At 39.2% G+C, this 21,594-nt stretch overlaps 1 protein-coding gene across 2 annotated transcripts in view; it reads right to left on the reverse strand.

Annotated features, from left to right (window-relative positions):
• The window catches only part of LOC139478191 (myotubularin-related protein 9-like), a 247,404-nt gene that overhangs the window by 133,634 nt on the left and 92,176 nt on the right, over positions 1 to 21,594 (reverse strand). For both annotated transcript variants that reach the window (XM_071260560.1, XM_071260568.1), the window contains exon 6: positions 9,220 to 9,376. In XM_071260560.1, the coding sequence (XP_071116661.1) occupies positions 9,220 to 9,376 (157 nt within the window). The remainder of the gene's footprint in view (positions 1 to 9,219; positions 9,377 to 21,594) is intronic.

Consider the following 21,594-nt stretch of genomic DNA (forward strand, 5'->3'; position numbering starts at 1 on the left):
TCAGGGGTGACGTTTTCTCTTCTCCGGTCTTATAAAACAACCATACCACCGCTATAGCAACAACTCCTAGTGCATAGGGAGCCCAAGTTTTAATCGGACGACTATGTTCAATATTTGAATTAATAAAATTGTTATTGCTTCCGATCAACAAAAACCAGGTATAAATTCAGATATTAACACCGAATTAATAACGCAAACAAACACAGGCGAAACGGGAATAGTCAAGCTACAGATACGACACTCCTACTAACGCACAACCACAAGTGCCACCACATATTATAGCTAAAAATCAACAACATATCGATGAAAAAACAGGGCTTTTAGTAGGTGGAGTCGTGGCTGGTTTATTCATGATTTGGTTAAATAGTCTTTAGCGGATACGTACAACAGACTGGCACTTGCTACGATCAGTGCCCACAAGTTTTGACTAAGCCAAGTGGTGGTTTTAGCTGATAAATTCAAGAGCCAGGAAACAATACTCCCTATTATACCGGGAAGTGCAGACGTGGCTCTCCCAAGTGCTTGTCCTAATGCTTTTAAATGTTTTTTTATCCACTCTTTTACACCATTTTTATCAGAAGGCGCTGTGCCACCTCCTGTACCGCCTGTACCAATGCGGTTAAAATACTGGCAATGGTTATCCCCTGTTCTCTGAACAATGTTTTAATTTTATCGGCCAGTGCAGTATCATCGTTGAGGACTTGATCGATAGTTTCTCGAATTCTACTGATTTGTGAACGAAGTGCCTTTCTATTACTGGAAGCTGCTTCGAGGTGGGCTGATCTTTCATCTTCTAAGTTACGCAATCTTTCTGCAACGCGGCGTCTACTGAATTCATCACCTGCCAAGTTTTGTTTTCTCATAAGCCATATGCTTGTCGAGTTCGGATAGCTTCGCTATATTATTGATGAGTTTTCCCCGCATTGTTTGCATAGCTTTGTCAAAACCTCGTAATTCCCTAATACTGAACTCCAAGGATGGTACCTGTAACATGGAATTATCGTAGTAAGTATCCAAGATTTCTCCTAGTCCGTCCGAGGCCAGCTTCGAGCTTTCTTCCAAATTATCTATGTTACCAAGTTCAGTACGCACGCTTCGAAGAACCATAGTAGTCTTCACAGAAGGTTTTTCTCGTGAGTAGTTTACAAAACCTAATTCATTACAAACAGTGTTGATGCCATGTTTACTGGCTATCGTAGACAAGGAAAGGGGCTTACGAGTACGAGAATTCATAAGATCCGGAGAGCCACTCAGTTGCAATATTCCTTTACTATCTATCATAAACTTTAAATAGTCACGACCTACAGGAGTTTCTTTTAAGGCATCGTAATAATCATTAAAGGCTGGTTTCAAAAGTTCATAGTTAAGATTCGTAAAGCTGGTTTCAATAGTACCCTCTTTGATTGTACTAGTATCAGTTATGTTATCTAGATTAATATCATCCATTTTTATATTAAACATAATTTCAATATAACAATGTCTTCACAATACGGACGCAAGTTAAACCCACAACGTAGACTTCGGGATCCATTAGGGGTCAAAGCAATTCGCCAGTCTGTAACTATAACTAATACCCCAGTAACATTGATCAGAATCAAACACTTCTGGTTCGCTTTCCTAATCTCGGCACACACGATGTGTTAGTTCTAGGAGCTGCACGACTATCATTTACAATTAGTTTGAATTCTACCGACGCTAGCAGAGAGCTCGTTCGGAACATGGGTCGTGCAATTGTTAAGAAAATCACGATAATCACGGTAATCACGGTAATGAAGTTTTGAGTATTGACGACAGCGATGTATATTTCTGTTACATGGATCTCTGGAGAATGGCTAAAGAACGGGAAAACTTACAGTAACCAAGGTATTTGTAATCAGAACACATAGAGACTGTGTGTAGGTGCTGATAGTGGTGATAATACCGTCGTAGAAGATAAGGCCGTTGCTGATGCATAAGGTAACCGTTTCTATATTCCACTAGACTTTGAATTACTAGATAGTCACATGCCCTTTTATCAAGCATCCCTAGGCGATAGGTTAGAATACGAACTCACTTTTAATGACTACAGCAGAGTAATCAAAGCTACTGAAGATCCTAGTAGCTATTCTATTGAAAATATCTCACTGGAGTATGATGATAACAGATCCTGAATTAGCCAGACAAATTCGTAACCAGTATACCGAAAGTTTAGCCATTTTGTACGATCGCGTGCTTCGACATCGAAAGATCACCAGGAACAAAACAGATACAACGTGGAATATCAATCTAACCGTTCCCGTGAGATCATTGAAGGGTATTTTAATGTTGTTCGAGGACCCCTCTGAAGCATTCGCAAGAGATACCAAGGCGTTCTACAATCCAAAGATTACAAAAGTAGAATTGACTATAAGCAATTCTTCTTGTGCAAATGCCCTGCCCGGTCCATCTTTAAGATAATGAAGAATAGGCTCTCCTTCTTTTGTAACCAATCGACTAATGTTATATATCTTTTGAGACGAAATCGGATTGTTCTTTGCCTCTCCTCGGCGCTGAAGATTCGGAAGTAATGGATTTCATTTTAATTGCATCGGATGGTTTCTTCCCGATTAATCTTGTTACTTCATTATTCAGCGCTGATACAACAGCTGATAATTGTGTCACCCATTCGGTTGATCTTAATTGTTCCAATTTCATTTCGATCCCATACTGATAGCCAAACAAACATTCCGCTAATGTCCGGTTAAATCTTTCAACGATGGCTTGACTACGGTTGGCCTCTTTTTCAGCACGCCTGATTTCGACATCGTGCTTTGTTAACAGTTTAGTTATTGATCCCATACACTCGCGACCAGGTTCTACTTGAAATAGCTTGGGACATTTTAGTGGTCCGTGTTTATATATGCGGCTCTGTGCATTAGCTACTTCTGTTGAATCTTTCGAGGTTAATGGCTCAGCATCTTTGTATCGACTAGCCACATCCACTAGGTCATTTATACGTTTTGCATCTTACCTTATCATGGGGAAGAAACAAGAGGTCAGCCTGATGAACTTCATTCGTTGTAAAAATATCAAACTTCTTCCTCGGTATATAACACGGTGCTGGTAAGTATATTTGCCACATCGGTTGTTTCTTTAGCCAATCCTTGGCCACATCTTTAGATACCTTAGCCGCGGTGGCTAATTTTTGTATTGCTCCTATACCTTTCCAATATCCTCGTGGGCTATAGTAAATTTTATTCATTATTAATTAATATTGATGTTTCTTTTAATACGACTCATGACGATAATTGAATCGCATCATCATTTTTGCATAAAAAATTCCCTCTGTAGTAGCCGGATAGTTATATAAATCTGGCTCCAGTGAAAGTGGTCATGAATCACCATTACCTATACTACTCGCTGATCTTGTGTCGGATAAATGAAACTGTATAGTGAGTGATTTCGGTAATAGGTTGCAAATTAGGTGTGTCGGAGTCGGAGTGCGAGACTGTCGGATTAACAGGTCTGAATAGCACTGATTTAATCGGTTCCCATCATTAGTGTCGGATAAAGCTGATTGTCGGATTATTGAGTGTCGGATTAACGAGTGTCAGATTAACGAGATTTGACTGTATATATACTTAAAATTGTAAGAACCATAAGCGTTACACTTTGGTACAGGTGGTATGCAGGATATTTTATTACGTATGGAACAATTTGACCAGTCACCGTAGGGACTTCCCACACTGCATGTATTTTGATTGCGAAAGCCTTATGTTAACATTCAATTGTCAAACTGCCTCAAATATGACTTTTAGCAAGTCATGGTACAGCATTTATGATATGTGTATCCATTTCCTTGCAACTAAATTAGTGGTAATCTGACCGTGGTTGCTGTAAGTAACGATGAGTTGTGTGATCTACTGATTACTTCGCATAGAATTTCGCTGAAATCAATGTAAACATTATTATAATTTTTGAATGAAATTTTGAATATAATTAATAAAATGTATTGCAAACATTAGTCCAGATAAGCAATGACAATTTTTTTATAACCAGATATCATAATAATAGGATTAAATTGCCTACTTCAGTTCGAATTTGTTGACTGGTATTTCAGGTGTTCAGGTGGGGAACAAACACGCCATTGAAAAACTTGAGTTTATTAAAAAAATGTTAGTCAATTTTGGGAGTCATGCTTTACCGTGCGCTATAATCAATTATATTGAAGAGCGTAATAGCGAGGGAACACTGTACTATCAATACTGTCAGACACCCTGTATAGGATCTAACATCTACAACAGAAGGAAAAGAAATTAGTAGTTCATAGGAATATGTTGAAAATGTTCACTGGGGCATATGCACTAGTACTAGGCATACAGGCGCAATATCCTAGAACTAAACATGAAATTACAAAGAAATCTGACAGCTAAGAGATCACTGATGCGTGTGATTTGTAAAGATTTCTTTGATGATGTCACAACCAGTGACGTGTGTGTTTCATCTGGGGAGACTGCGTTGCAGTCAGATGCATGTGATGGTTTGAGGGTGCATGTCATCCCCGGCATGTTGGTGTCTGCGGAAGAAGCATCAGCTGGGCATGCTGGCTGACTGTAAGCTGTGATAAAGTTAAGAATGTGTGTCAGAGGTTAACCATATTAACTTGTTTAAAGTTTTAAGAAAATACAAAGACATTTGCAAGATGACAGAAATTTATTTACAAAACCTGTTGTTCAATATTAAAACCTTGTAGAAAAGTTTGACTTTTGAATTAAAGGGGCACTGATCTAAAGCAATTCCCCTTGACTGGTTGTTGCCTTTGTTATTGTTTTTTCCCCTTGAGTACCCGGATCATACGCAACGCAACTGAGCCTGAGAAGAGACTGGGCTACCGTCTGCAAGGACAGCTAAATAAACTTGGAGGCAATATTTGTTTTACTCATTTTTGAACACTGATTGGTTCACCGTGATCTATAAGGATTTCGACAAAGGGCACATGTTGATTAATTTCTTCAGCCTAAACAAACGGACAAAAAGAAAGGCGGAGCTCATTGGATGTCGTCATTTGGAAATACCCCTGATTGTTATAGTTTAATAATAAAAAAAAGTATCTATGCAGTGAAAGAATTTTCAGATTTCGGATTGTGTCGATAATACGATTACTACTCCCTTGTTGTCATCCACGTTTTCTGGCATAACCCTACACTTGTGTATTTGTTTGGCAGCCCAGCAAGAGATGAATGATCAGTTGATTTACTTTTTTGTAAATCAACGGATTGTTCCTAGTCATCAAAGGATTAACAGAAAATACATTGATTGATTCATCACTGTTATCTTGAACAGTGGATATGTCAAAAGTGAGTGTTTACATGTCTAGGTTTACTAAAACAAAGGGAATACACTCATATCCTTGCGTGAAGTGCCGATATAAAAACAACATACTTTTTTCAAAGAGTTAACTGATAATACGTTGATTGATTGCTCATTGTTATCTTACTCAATGGATTTTTAATTGTCACGTGGGCTTTCTCAGCCGACCTTTGAGACTTGACACCTATGTGAAACACCTGAAACAATCTAGGTGATCAGTTGAGAAACGAACATGGGTTATAATATCCCGAAACGATATATATATTTTAAAATATTTGATTGTTACAGAGACACATTTACATCGAATAAGTTTCTTTGTACAGCTGCAGACATGTGGGATATTGTTCCTTTGTGTGGATATTCACGGATACATTCCTCGAACAAGGAAGCTGCCTAAAATTATACACATAAATCTGGTAGGTTGTAATCATGATATTTGCATTTTGTTTTCCTTCATTTGCTGTAGCATTGGACAGATTCATTCTTGTTCCTCTACGTCTTGGTTGGGAAATTCTTCAATGCGCGAAAGACGTTGTTTTTTCCTTTGTAAGCGTGTATATATTACAGTCAATTTGTAAAATGTGATTCTCTCAGGCAATTTATAAAATGTGTAAATATTTCAGTCATTTTGACTGAAAAGTCTGTCCATTTCTTTAACAGATTGACTAAAATTGATTAAGACGATAAAAAGGGCTTAAAAACAAACTAGAAATGTACTTTTCATAGCAACATTTTCAGTCTCTTGGTGATGATGTTAAAGGGGCACTGATCTAACGCAATTCCCCGGACTGGTTGTTGCCTTTGTTATTGTTTTTTCCCCCCGTGAGTACCCGGATGATATGCAACGCAACTGAGCGTGACCAGAGACTTGGCTACCGTCTGCAAGGACAGCTAAATACACTTGGAGGCCGGAGGCAATATTTGTTTTACGAATTTTTGCATAAACACTGATTGGTTAACTGTGATCTAGAAAGATTTCGACAAAGGGCGCATGTAAATTAATTTCTTCAGCCTAAACAAACAGACAAAAAGAAAGGCGGAGCTCATCGGATTTGGAAATACCACAGATGGTTATAGTTTAATACTAAAAAAAAGTATCTATTCAGTGAAAGCATTTTCGGATTTTGGATTGCGTCGATAATACGACTACTACTCCCTTGTTGTCATCCACGTTTTCTGGTATAACCCTACACTTGTGTATTTGTCGTCATTCGCTTGATGCTCAGTTAATGAATTTATAACAGGTACAATTAGTGGTAGCACCACTTAGATTACCCGACAAAGGTTCCCATTTGGCATTTATTGTGTCTGGGGTAATTATTCAATCTAAATCCAGGTTTCAAGTGAGGTGAAATGTGTGTTATGTAATATGCACGTGGCAGACCAGCAAGAGGTGAATGATCAATTGATTTACTTTTTTTTGTAAATCAACGGATTGTTCCAAGTCATCAAAGGATTAACAGAAAATACGTTGATTGATTAATTACTGTTATCTTGCACAGTGGATATGTCAAAAGTGAGTGTTTACATGTCTAGGTTTACTAAAACAAAGGGAATACACTCATATCATGGCGTGAAGTGCCGATGTAAAAACAAAATACTTTGTTCAAAGGGTTAACTGATAATACGTTGATTGATTGATCATTTTGTTGATTTCCAAAACTGTGTTTCATTTTGTTGATCAATGTGACCACACGCCCTTATACTATCAATAAAAGTGACAAATGCGCTTACGAATTGCGCAGCACAGGTTGCGAACTAGTCTAGGTTTCTGCTATATCACGGGTACTCACGGGAAAAAACAATAACAAAGGCAACAACCAGTCCCGGGGAATTGCCTTAGATCAGTGCCCCTTTAATTTGGGCACCCTACGGTGGATATTGAGCAGGAATAACATGAACTATTTTATATGCTTAAAACCTATCACATCCGTTTAATTTAACATGTGGACATGTTCTTTATGGGAGGATGTAATGTAAAGTTATATTCTATTTTCAAGTGAGTTATCTCCCTTAGTTCCACACAATATCACATCCGGTTTTCTTTGATGCTCAAGGTTTGTTTGCATCTTTGCATTCGTTACACTCTATGTTGTGTATGTATCATAAGAGATTGTGATGTAATGGTGTGACGTAGGGGGGCTGTAAGTTTTTGGGTAAAGGTGGAGAGAGGTGTGGTGTGTTTTGGAGGGCTAAACCGATTGTGTCTCTGTGTGTTGATTTCACAGCAGACTTACATATATGGCGAATAAATGTACCGTATATGACCGCGTATAAGCCGAATTTTGAGGACCAGAAAATAGATTCTGTAGAAAGGGGTCGGCTTATCCACGGGATATACTTTCATGATAGTATTTTTCAGATCGTGATCGGTCAGAAACATCGCCTGAATGAGGGTCCGATAGATCACAACTTCCCGAAAGTTTGGAAGTTGCCACGACTAGAGCCATTATTGTTATAAATTTCTCAATAAAGTTATTATTATACACCAATGTTGTCATTATTAAAAAAATGTTTTGCATGTTACTACTTCCGATAATAGGTTTTCAATTGAATGTTCAAAGTTTATCGTTCTTCGTAAACTCCACAATTTTTACATGTAACAATATATGTAATTCACAGCTATAATATATAATCCCCAGATGAAATCGCCAATAACTATTACGTACGTTTTGCAAAGTTCATAAATTGATAGTCTGACTGACTGATATAAAAGATTTAACGTGCGCTTTCCGACTACAGCGTATTTCGCACACGGGCCTGGTCGGACCATTTAGTGTATTCCGAGAAGGGTGAAAGTGGTGTGTGCAACCCAAGAGGGGGCTTTTAGGGGTTGCTTATATTGATTTTTTGAAATTTTTAAATTTGGAATAAATGCCGAGGTGGGTGGATAGTGAACAAGTGTCTACCTTTATAGAAAGAGGCAAATAAACAACTGTATCGGCGAGTTATTCCGTTCGCCATTTGCAAAAACATGTGATCAGGTGTTTCCTGTGATGTCACAAACGGTGACCACTGTGATTGCTTCCTGTTGTTTAAAAAGCAACACGGTACACAAGGAAATGAGCATTGATAATAACAGGCCGATTGGTATTGTCATGTTGTTTACACAAACATTTTTAAGTTGTGTGTGCTTAGCGATCGTGTTGGGAGTAGGGGCTTAATTCCTTTGTTTTCGAGAGATTAGTTTAATAAACTGGAGAAGCCTGTGAGTAAGTGATGGTCATTCAATGTGTTCATAGTATGATAGTTTATTTAATTCAATTGGATTAACATACAATAGTGGTGTAAAGGGGGTTATAAAAGTTGGTATATTTTTACTGACTGACATTCTCATCATGAGTTTGAAACGAAAACGCCATGCTTACGATGTTGAATTAAAACTCCGAGTCTTCGCTCTAGCTGATATATTTTCTCACGGGTACATAATTCTATATACACCGATTCACAAAATGGCGCTTCGTTGTTGATGGCAACACATAACGATCATTATGAGATTAAAAAAAACCACGAGAAACAGCTTCCCACATTATGAAAGTGGACGACTGGTTTGTTAAATCTTTATTAGAAATAATAATGACTTTTTCAATATAATTACAACGTTTTTCATCTTATATTTTTGAATATCTGCGAGTACTGGCACATGTCTTGCAGTCCAGCTTTGCAGTGTTTTTTTGCCTTTCAATTCCTGGTTCGGCTTATCTGCGGGTCATAACATTTTCTTTCGTATTTCAATGGTCAAGTTAACACCTCAGCTTATCTACGGGGTCGGCTTATCCGCGGTCATATACGGTACAGATTGTTTCATCCTGTTCTCCCTGGGTAATTCCTACATATACAAGTCAGTGCATACTAGACAAGTCAGTGTGTAGTTGAGGGGAAAATTCGTACCTTTAGCTTGGGCCATCTTTGCAACACTCTGAGCCCTTGTGTCAACAATATATCCTCTCCGTCCAATTCCAAGTACAGCATTCAGAAGCTTTTCATCTTCCTTACATCTTCGCCCATTCTGACCTGTGAGAGGCTGACTGCAACGCATGATGACTGCCTGTGTACAGAAAGATTGACATAACATCAGTTGAAGCCATCAGTCTGGAAACATATCTAATAAAATCATTGATCTTTTATCCTACATAACTCCTTGACAGAAAGAAAGAGAGGTCTTGCTGAAGAAGTTGTTTTAACTGGTTGTGTAGCTAACCCTATCACACAGCACCCATGAGACCCCAGAAGTGGTGACATCACTGAACAGCACATTACTGCTAAAACAGCACATCTGAAGGCATCGTGTGGAGGCAGCTCTGTGACTGGTGGGCCACTTCAGAGGAAGTAATATGACGCTAAGTGAAGTGGTCCAGAAGGCGCGCCACTCAGCTAAGTCAGGACCATGTTCAAATCCCAGACAGGTCCCGGAAAGAGCGTAACAGTGCCTGGAGTTCCAGTACCTTGGTCATTTTCTGATCTTCCGGAACTGCCAGGAGATTAGGGCCACAAGGTAACTCTCGAGAGTACTACCCTTGCAGAAAGTCTCAAAGGAATGCCACTTGTCGTCATTGAAGCCCCTGGTGGAGGGTCTGTGCATCAGGGTGATTGCTTTCGAAGCCTGCCCTTTTTGTAAATGGACCAGGTGTGAAGATGTAACCGGTCTGGCACCGAGTGTGGCAGTCTGCTGTGTGGGTGGATCAGCAGGTTTGGCCAGTCTGGGAGTTACAAGGGGGGAAGGAAGGATGTAAGAAGAAGAAGAAGAAGAAGAAGAAGAAGAAGAAGAAGAACTTTTATTTGCATGAAGGCCTTGGGCCCATATACAATTACAGTTCACAATATACCAACTGTTCACAGATGCAATGGTAAAGTAACGTGACACATGACTTATGTCATAATTGAATTTTACTACTTGTTCTTTTTGCATAAGCGTAATATAGGAAACGTGATAAACTGTTTAAGACTGCTTTTGTTATTACACATAATAGATTTGAAATGGTTCAAGCTAGGATATCGGCCGGCAAGTTTTGCCGGTAAGTATTCTTTTCTGAGATCATTATAACATGAACAAATGAGTAAAAAATGAAATTCATCCTCTATACAAACAACGCGTGTCGGTCTGACGTTGATTAATGAACAATTTGCATACTCGTATATGCAAGGGACCGACGCATGGTTCTCAGTAGGAAGTGACAACTTGGAGACGATGGCTTGTGGTATATACAGTTCTACTTTATACATGTTGATATATACATACAAAAGACACAATGTGCTTGGTCAGCACATAGTGGTAGTGGTTGTTGTCTAGGTGCCCCGGAGCACCCAGCCTAACCCTAGCTAGGCTAAAGGTAAGACCTTTCTTTTTTTCCTTCTCAATCTCTCTGGACCAAGGCTTATATAGCCAAGGTCACCTGACATTTAGTAAGTAATAAATATAAATGTAAACAGTAAATCATCAGTGACATACTTGCACATCCTGTTCAGGATGGCAGACGGTCGATGTACACAAAAATGGGGATTAACAAATAGGATTAGCATCTAATAAATAACAGCAATTAAGTGTTTCAAGGCATATAGATGTCATGGCTCCAGGGTAATGAGCCTTTGCAATCAAATGTTCTTCAGACAATGGATGTCGTAAATCAGTCGCTATGACAATACCATTATTACAGACTGGACATATTCGACTTTTCTATCGACAGATATCTGCATTCATTATTCTTCAATTTTAAAAGACCTGCTCTAAATCTTACAATTATGTTTATAAATTTTCTTTCATACAAAACTGAAAGATATTTTTCAGGTTCTAAAAGACTTTTAAACTGCATATAAATGATATCTTGAACTAGAGTTTAAGACCGATCTCCAGTTTTGGTAAAACATGTTTTTATACAAAAAAAGTCGTAGAAATGAAAGCTGGTTCCCTACTGTTTGCGATATCCATACAAAACCAAAGCCATGAGATAAAAGAAGTAAACGAATGTTAGAAGCCCATGTATGGCGTCCACAGTTATCTAAATACAATAACATATCATAAGCCTTTTTTGGCAATCTGTCTTCATTCCTATGAATTAATTTAAGCCAAAACTTAAGTGTTTTAACATAGGAGTTGATGTACAGTGGAAAGCGACCCGTTTCCCCCTAGATGATAGTATTTGGGGTTTGTTGTCCTACTTGCAGGAATTTCTTACAGGCTAATAGATGAACTTTGTCCAATTTGTCATATTGCTGAAATCACCACACTTCAGAGCCATATAAAAGTATAGGTTGTATTTGCGAATCGAATATCTTAAAGAACACTGACTTTGAAATAAGATCAATTTTACTTAAAGTTGCAATCAATTCGACCAAAGCTCTTTTTGCTCTTAGTGCTAGATCAGATATACTCTTACTGAATTTTCCTGATGAATAAAAGGGAAACCAAGATATTTGTAGCTTGACACTACCTCAACCTTTTCCCACCTATAATACCAAATATCCTTTTTTGAAAGCACCCCACCTCATCTGAATACAACAACTTTTGTTTTTTCCAGATTTACCGTTAAATTCCATTTTTCTGTGTGGGTTTCTAGAATATTCAATTGAGTCTGTAGCCCCGTGACACTATCTGATGTTAAAATAACATTGTCGGCAAACAACAATAACAGTATCTCTATTAAATAAGGGAATAACTGTACACCATGCTTTCCATTAGAAATAATTTCATTTGATAATTCGCTTATGAAAAGTGAAAACAGTAATGGACTCAAAATACATCCTTGTCGTAGACCAGTAGGGCAGTCAAAATAATCTGTGAAACTTAGATCACATTTTACACACGATTTAACACTTATATATAAACTTATACCATAAGACATTAAGAGATTCCACAACTAATCATGGTTAACAAAATCAAAAGCCTTTTTAAAATCTACAAATGCCGCATAAAGTTTTGATTTCTTTTTACATAAACATTTCTGAATAATAGCATACAGAGTAAATATGTGGTCAGTGGTTGCATAACCCTTTCTGAAACCGGCCTGTGTTTCTGGTATTCTGTTCTTGATGTTTGCCCATATAGTTAGTCGTTTACTTAAAATAGACGTGTAAACTTTACCTATAAAACACTGAGAAGTGAAATACCACGATAGTTATCAGGATTACTTTTCTCTCCTTTTTTATGAACAAGAATAATAATAGCTTTTGACCAAACATCAGGAAAAACACCAGACTCAAATATTCTATTAAATAACACATTCAGAAAGGGCATGACAACATTTTCAGAGACTTTTAACATTTCAATTACCACATCATCTATACCTGAAGCTGTGTCATCTTTCAAATGAGATATAGCATTATGTATCTCTTCATCTGTTATAGTGGAGTCCAATATATACTCTTCCACATTGTTTACCACATTAGGACATTTGGGTTCTAAATTTACTTTGTTGTCTACATTCGATGAGGAGACATTCTGATCACATAAGATATCAGCATTGAACACATTGCTAAAATGGTTAAACCAAACATCACTGCTTATATAATTTTGTTTACTACACGGCTTAGATATACCTCTGAGAAGTTTCCAAAACTGTTTTTGATTGGATATAACTGCTGTCAACGCCTTCACAGTCTTTGTCTTAAATTCAAATTTTGACTTTCGGCAGACAAATTTATATCTATTCCTCAAAGTACAGTATTGTCTTCTGAATAAGTTTGATTTATATCTCCGAAATAGTCTAAGATATTTCTTAGCTTTACGCTTAGCTATCCTACACTCATAACTGTAAAATCCATTTCTAACATTTTTAGGGTGAACTGTTTTTTTCATACAACTTGCAGCATCTAGCAAAGTGGAAACAAACATATCAAGAGCTGAATTGATGTTGACATTAACGCTAGCCATGATATTAGCAGGAGTTGCAAAATATATCGATTTAAGGTTTTTTAACAAATGTATTGACATTATCCACATTCCACTGGTATTTGGATGATCTACATTCTGTTGAATCATCTACTTCTACAGTACTAATGGGTGGCCTGTTAAAATATAGCAACAAGGGCATATGTTTTGAATCTAGCCTCTGTTCGACAATGAAGCGAGTGAAGTATTCAAAAAGAGCAGGAGAGGCAATAAAATAATCTAATAAACACTACAACCTTGCTCAGATACATAAGTAAATTCACCCTGCTCATCCCCCTTGAACCTCCCACTTAAGACATACATGTTGAATGCGAAGCAAAAATCTAACAACATTTTACCAAATCTATTCATAAATGTATCCTTTGAAGATCTCCCCGACATGCACAGGTTCCTCCTCGGGGAATACACTTGTTTCCTCATCATTACACGGCTCAGGGGGATTATTGTTATTACCAGTACGTGCATTTAAATCACCACATATCAGTACAAGAAAATCAAACAGTTCAGATGAATGTTCAATCAACCACTGTTCCAGTTGTTCAAAACTTGTTCTTTTTCCTGAGATATCATAGTAGTTTGATCCATATGGCGGTATGTACATTCCAAATAAAAGAACATCACAACCGAATTGGCATTTAGATAATTTTATGCAAATGGCATTATCAAAAGACAAGGGGTATTGAACGCAATAAGAAGATAAAGCTTTCTTCACATACATATATACCCCACCTGACAGTCTACCATAATTTGCAATTTTATGAGCTTTGGCAAAGTAAATATCATAATCATTTAGTTCAGGAGCATGAACAGTTTTATCAAGGAAAGTTTCTAGTAAAATAACAATATCAAAGCTTCTAATATATTCAATGAATTCATTGTCCTTCAATGTTCCATGACAAATTTGAGCAACACTTATCACAATTGTTACCAGATCCAGGCTTATTATAATCATCAGTGTTATTACAGTCCGTTTGACTCCAAATGAGAACGATGAATTGCAAAATAACTCGAAATCCAGAAAAGTGTATGAAACATCAATAGGGTACTTGACCATGAATACCCGGTACCCAACAAAACCTGAATTTTGTTTATTTTAAGACCCATGACGGATGAAGTTCTTTAAGAAACTATCATGTAATTTTGTATAGAAATGTGTACATGACACGTAGGGGGACAAACCGTGGAAGGCACAGCGCAAGAACTTCATCCGTCATGGGTCTTTAAATAAACAAAATTCAGGTTTTGTTGGGTACAGGGTATTCATGGTCAAGTACCGTATTGATGTTTCATACACTTTTCTGGATTTCGAGTTATTTTGCAATTCATCATTCTCATTTGGAGTCAAACGGACTGTAGTTGAGACAGGAGATGGGCCCTGGCCACACCCTCAACTGCTCGATCGTGACGCACTCTTAGAATCTCTATGGCCAAACTGAGCCCTGTCACTGTTGTCCCCGTCCTGTGAAGCTGTTTTCCATGCTGTCCTTTCTGCATAGGTGTTGTGTAGATGTCTGTTGACTTCGCTGCCTAGTTTCCTGACCTCTCAATTGATCCTGTTCCAAAGGCTTGGTGAAAAGCTTTCCGTTTTTGAAGTATGCAATTAACCCCTTTTCTCTCATCTCAGAAATTGTTTCGCGCTGTCGCTTCGTGAGATCATTGGCAATACCAATGTGACTGAAGAGCTAATATTTTGTCCTCTGTAAAGGAAAACTTAGCTGTCTTGACCATCCGATCGTTTTGGTCCAATGCGATGCGCCCTTAAAATGTCTTCCTCCTTCCAGGTCTTCTCCTTCGCGTGGCTATTGAGTGTTGTGATCAGCTTCTTTAGAGGTGTCATAATCTTCCTTACTTGACTCCTGTATCCCGTAGAACACAACGTTGTCACGACTACTCAAGGCATCAAGCCTGTCCACACTATCTTCAACAGCACCAAGACCACGATCTAACATTTCAATTTTCTCATGTAAGGCATCTATATCACTATACATGATTTCCTGCTCATGCTTAAGGCAATCAATGTCAGTTTGGATACTGTTAACTGCTGTTTCCAAGTTTGAACATTTGACGTCGACCTGATCCAGTTGAGATTTAAGCCCATTCATAAAGTCAGGCGGTGGAGGTCCTCATTTAAGATGTGAGCCATGCGTGGATAGAAAAATCCTCTTTCATATATTTAGGTGCTTTGAAGGCCGTTGTCAACTAGAGCCTGGCAAAGTGCTCACCTCATGACCATGTCCTTGATTCTTGGGTCAGTGGGTACAGTTGTGTGATTAGACCACACAGCTTCCAACCTGTTTACGTTAGAGTCTTTTGAAGGTGCCAGCGCCGCCAGACGGTTTGCCAACCAACCAGGAACCTGGGTGAGGCCAAGGTGAGAGTGGCCTTTAGCGAGAAAGACCTCATACGATGGGGTGAAGGAGCCCTCTGTGGAGTCCAAGCAGTACTCTCTATGGTATTGGTACTGGAGAACGACTACAGGATAGACATCAAGATCGGGAGGATCTACTTCCACTACGCCTCGATGCAGGAGAGGTCATGCTGAAGGAAGAGGAAGGGCGTGTCATAGAGGCGCAGCCAAGGTCCACTGGAGGAGATGTGACCGGAGGCGCCAAGAGTGTGGCAGACTCGGTTGTTGTATCTTTGTTGAAACATGCACTGCATGATGCTTTGGAACCAAGACGCTTCCATGTTAAGCATATTCCTGTGACACTTCATACAACGGGGCGTGTATCTGCAATGACAGCATGGTGTAAACAAAATGCATTCCCATCCGATTATGTATGCTTTAATCATTATTCCAGTCATGTGGGTTTATGAATAACAAGTTCATGCAAGCAACACAAAAAACACCAGTTTAATAACAATAATATTGCTTGGGTACGACAATAAATTGCAAAACCAAGCAAGATGACACGACAATACATGACCACAAGGTGAATTCAAAATGGCCAATTGGAACAAGAATAACGCTGTGGCATAAATCATATGGAATATATTAAGTCACAAAATGTAGGCATCAGGATGGCACGCATATGCTCGACTTGTTGCTGGAGGTAGGATACGATGGTGGTTAGGTGGTCTATCCTTTGAGGATTAACCTATAAGTCCGGGAAAATGGCTCTGGAGGGGGACGCCATAAATGAGAGTGGCTTGAGAGTGTGCCAAATCTCAGGCTCCACGTATGCTAATTCATTGTCAGAACTCTTACTGAGGTGGAACGTTTGGACCCAGTCATCCGGTGCAGATCCGCGTCTAAAGCACGAGCGTAGTCCGCCACCTGGAGAGAGTGGACTGGGTAGTCGCCTCGTTTATAGTGTGGGGGTCTGAAGGACAGATCAAGTCATCATCCAGGGCCAAGATCATGCCCTTGATCAGCAGGTCCTGCGGGAGCGAGGTAGGGTCCGAGCGGATGGCTGTCTTGCTATCGACCTCTAGGCCAGGAGAGTGAACGACTGTCTTGAGTCCATCAGCTAACCAGTCTGCAGCCTGGTCTAGTCCAAGGTGGGACTCGCCATCCCTGGGGGTGTCGTAATATTAAGGGTAGCCACTAGAGCGTCTGCGTACAGGGGAGCAGCTCCTAGATCACTAGATCAGGGACCCCGACAAGACGACCAACTGTCACTACAACGTGAAGACATACTTGGGGAAGCCAAGGAGTAACAAAAGGTAGATGGGACATCGGACATCAATGACCGATGGGACAGATGGCATCTGTATAGGCGTCCGATGATGTGCTGGCAAGGGCTCGGCCGTCTGTATGGGTGCTGTTTGATGGATAGGTGCTGTCTGTATAGGCGCTAGAAGAGGCATTTGCAGAGGCGCTATGGGTGGTGCTTGTAGAGGCACCTGTTTTGACGCTGGGGTAATAGGCGCCAGTGTCTGCATGGCCTGTAAGTACTGGATGTACTGGATGTGCTGGAGGAAAGAGGTGTCTATCATAAGTGTCTGTGCCGTAGGCAGGGGCGCCTGTTGGAAGCCTTGCGTCTGTCCGGCGGACTGTATAGGCGCTGTTTCATAGGAGAGCGCCATGCCAGGCATCATGGTGGTGGCCGCTGCCGTAAAGATAGACCTAGTAGTGGTCGTCAGGGTGCTCTGGGTGGAGACTGAGACCGTGGGGCCCAACATCATGGTAGTAGTGGAGGCCTGGGAGCTGTCGTCTGAGATAGCCGTGTGGGCGAATTCTCGGGAATGTCTTGCGCCGGTGTTTCCTGGCCTGTTGCGATCTCAATTTTCTTGACACAAGGAGGTACTGTCTGAAAGCTGTGGGGAAAAGTGGGAGACAGTCTTTACATCCAGAACCCTGGTGGCATTGAGATGTACAATTAAGCCACAGGGGATGGGGATCCCATGCCTACATATTACGCTGGCACATTGTGCAAGAGGGCATGAATTCTGCAATGAAGTAGTGTAAAATCACAATGCATCCCCACCCAATTATGTATGCTGTAATTTGTTTTTCCCACTGCTCTGGTTTATGAGTGAGTGTGTGAGTGAGTTGGGTTTAACGCCGCTTTTAACAGTATTCCAGTTATATCACGGCGTGTCAGCTTAATGTGGGAGGAAAGCCCGAAGTGATGCAGGTCTCAGACGTTTACCACTTCGGTGAAACCCACGAGCACGGGTATGGTGCTGACAAACCTAGAAACATAATTGGGGCGAACCGGGATTCAAACCCACAATCATAGGTTTCTGGCGTGCCCAAGGGACGCAACTCTGCACAGCGAATCGTGGCGCCTTAGGCGACTGGGCCACCCGTGCCCCCTCAGGTTTATGAAACAATTATTATGACAAATGTTAGACAACATACAAAAGGAAGACAAAATACTTGCAAAGGAACAACAATGGCCACCTAAAATATTCAATATGCAGACCTGTCAACCTCTCATCATGACAATGTGGGAGATTTGACTTCAAAATGGGGGAGATATGCCTCCAAAGGGGGAGATTTTTAAAATAGTCAAGATAAGATCATTTCCAACTTTTATTTTGTTTAATGTTCTTAAGAAAACCAAATATTTTAAAACAATAAATAATTATAATTATAAGTTTCTTATAAGTACAGCTTAATTTCCGTTTGCATTTTCCTCCTCCAAGAATAAACCAAGCACAATCTACCCATATCACTTTCGTTCATAGATCATCTCAGATAAATGCAAACAGATATTGATATGTAACGATCGGTAGCTTGACCAGTTGACAAAGTGTTCAATCTGACCAGTTGTCAGGCTTCGTTATAATGCAGGTTTTGTGAGTATTTGGCGCAATTTTGGTTACAAAATATGGCAAAGAAATATCAAGCGCATTTATCCTGATGCAACATGATCGCCCCTAATTTCAATAAGATAGTCTGTTGACAGTCCCATTACTTCACTTCTTAAATTTCCTAGAAATGTTCACGTTTCTCCATTCCAAGAAATGTATGCCATATTTGGAAGTACTATTACGTTTTACAACATTTTTTTACTGAAATGAGACTCGTTTCATTGTTGACCTTTCTGACCTTGACATGTATTTATCTCATTGGCTGACTAGTACTGTTGTTTGCAAATTAGATTGCCAATCTGGGACACTAGCAAAATACTAGCCAATCAAATCAAATCGTGTAAAATCATCACATGATACATTCTCGCTAAATTGGATAAATTTCTATGTGTTGATATTTCTGTGCATACGAGTCACGACGTCTGTCTGATAAGCAATAAAGTCATGTATAACTAGACCGGCCATATGTATCTACGTTCTTAAATCATGGAAGAATAAACACACTAAGAACATGAAGACAACAGTTCATTTCAGGAAGTGATGAATACTTGGCTGATTATTCACTTTAAGTTCAACCCTTCAGGCACCTGTTAGGACTATCCGAGTTTTCTTTACAGTTTATATTGTTCAATCGTTCACCATATGAATTTAATTACCAGTTCATTACTAGACAAAGGCGTAAACTTCCCGTTCTTTGTTTTTACTCAAGAGACAATGGAGACAAATGTTAAAATAATGAAGAATTCTGTTTTGTGGGAGAAATAGTCCATCATGCGGGAGACTGGGAGATTTCATCAAATTGCAGGAGTCTCCCGCAAAATGCGGGAGGGTTGAGAGGTTTCAATATGGCTACTTGAAACAATGAGACACCTGGAATTTCCCATTGTTTTCTTTCAGAAGAAAACGCCAACAGGTGTCAAAAAAAGTTATGCACATGTTACAAACATAGAATGTACAAGATGCAAACCATATGCACAACACAAAGACAATGAACATTAACTCAAGGAGCAAAACATAAGGGTTTGAACAAGTTTATGCAACAGATCAAACACAGGTGTTCATTCATCAGGTCACAAGAGTAATGTGAGGATCTGTGACGTCACTTCCTTTGGTCATGTGGGAGCTGCATCATAGGGTTTGCCTCTCAGCTGGTTGGAACAACTTCTTCAAGCAAGCTCTTTTCTCTGTCAAGAACAAGCAGTAATATGCTATAAGGAGTAATGCAGGATAAGTAAAAATTCACAAGAATAACAATCGAGTAGAAAACACTCAAAGAATTCAAGTAGCTATGCCGAGACGCAAAAATAGGTCTCGTCTCTGGACTTGTGACAACAGTAATGTGCTGTTCAGAGATGTCACCACTTCCAGGGTCACATGGGAGCTGTGTGATAGTGTTAGCTGCACAACCAGCTGGAACAACTTCTTCTTCAGCAAACCTCTCACAAGCTCTTTTTCTGTCAAGAACATGCAGTAAATGCATTAAGGAATAATGCAGGATAAGTTAAAAAGTTTAGGATATTTTCACTCTAGCATTTCAAAGGATTAAAACAGTGCCACGTCAACTGTAGCTAAACCTGGATGTGCAGTTGACAGTTTAAAATGTTGGCAAAGACAACCACCCAAGTTGATGTCAATACTGTTATTCAAATATGTTCTGCACAATATCAAGGACAAACTGACATGACTAGTTTGAAATAAGTAACTAAAATGACAAAACAGTGTTTATTACCTTCATAACTGCCCATTAAGATAGTATTAACTACTGTAATATACAACAGTTACAATTCCTTCAGACAAGGTTTCAATTCAGAGCCTTAATTGCCTGTGTGGACATCGATATGTTTGCCAGAAATGTCTTTCCAGTCGTTACTTTCAATTTTGATGCCTAAAAATTTCATCGAACTTCCGGCTCAAAACCCCATAAAGGTGACAAACAACCACATAAAGTGTCCGAATTTTTCAGTATGCTAAAGATAATGCAAAAACAAAAGCAGGCCCATCACTGTCTATTCTTTGGGATCTAGACTTTTGACAAATCTTGATCAAAACCCCTTGCCCGGCTTATCCAAGCAGGGTTTAAATAAATAAATTTCTGCTTGTCCGAGACTAGCAAAATTCATAAAGGACTTGTGACATTTCCTTGTTGACACTTTTTTTGTCAGGATATTGATTCAGTTAAATCCATGTTGATATCTTTGACATTTCTACCAGTTAAAATATTGATGACAGGAATCTCTGGCTGTGCACCACGAGTTGCCTCTCTTGTTTCATATTGGAAATATTACTTACCTCCCTTATCTTACAGATAGGTGGCTCTACCATTTCATTTCAAGTATGACACCAACTCGCCAGCTTTTGATTAAAAAAAAATGGCTAGTTTGCAATTGACTTTGCAAATGACCAGGCGGTGCGACAGTGATGGCCTAACTGCCATCTTTCCCACATAACAAGAAGAGTGTGAACAATTAAAACATGATTTGAAACTGTTGCACCTTGAAAAGATCTGCAGCGTGAAATACATCAGATAACTCAGTATCTTATCGCATCGGACATTCACGAAACTCACAAGCGACATTTTAAAAATCAGTCTCAGTTGGAAAGTCAACGTCCACGAGATGGCCCCTGGCCAAGATAAACAACACGATTATCTTGAGGATATTTGGATTGACTCGCAAGACATGCAAAGACGATTACGTGAAGTATATCCGAGATATTTGTACAATTTAAGCAAAGTACATTTATACTGTGTACTGCTGTATGACCAAGAATATTGCAATTAAAGGACAGGAGAATGCTTTGGGTGGGGAACCCCCTTTCATGGCTTTAGAGATTACTGTATTTCTTTGTGTACAATACGCACCCGTAATCATAGGCAATTAAATCCTGCAAAAAATATCTCTCGTGTATAATACGCACAGATGTTTCTATTGTATCATTTCTGATCCTTCATCGGAAATAGCATATCAACAATCCATATTGAATTACGCAAGTTAATCCTTTTGTTACACTATATGGTAATAAAAATGTGTTCACTATATATCTATTTTATTGATTTTATTGAAAATTTCATTCAATAATGTTCACCTAAATTTCAGCCAAATCGTGTGTCCCTCCAATAC

Source organism: Haliotis cracherodii, unplaced genomic scaffold (genome assembly GCF_022045235.1).
Source record: "Haliotis cracherodii isolate W230 unplaced genomic scaffold, xgHalCrac1.p SCAF_1, whole genome shotgun sequence".
In the NCBI taxonomy this organism is placed as follows: domain Eukaryota; kingdom Metazoa; phylum Mollusca; class Gastropoda; order Lepetellida; family Haliotidae; genus Haliotis; species Haliotis cracherodii.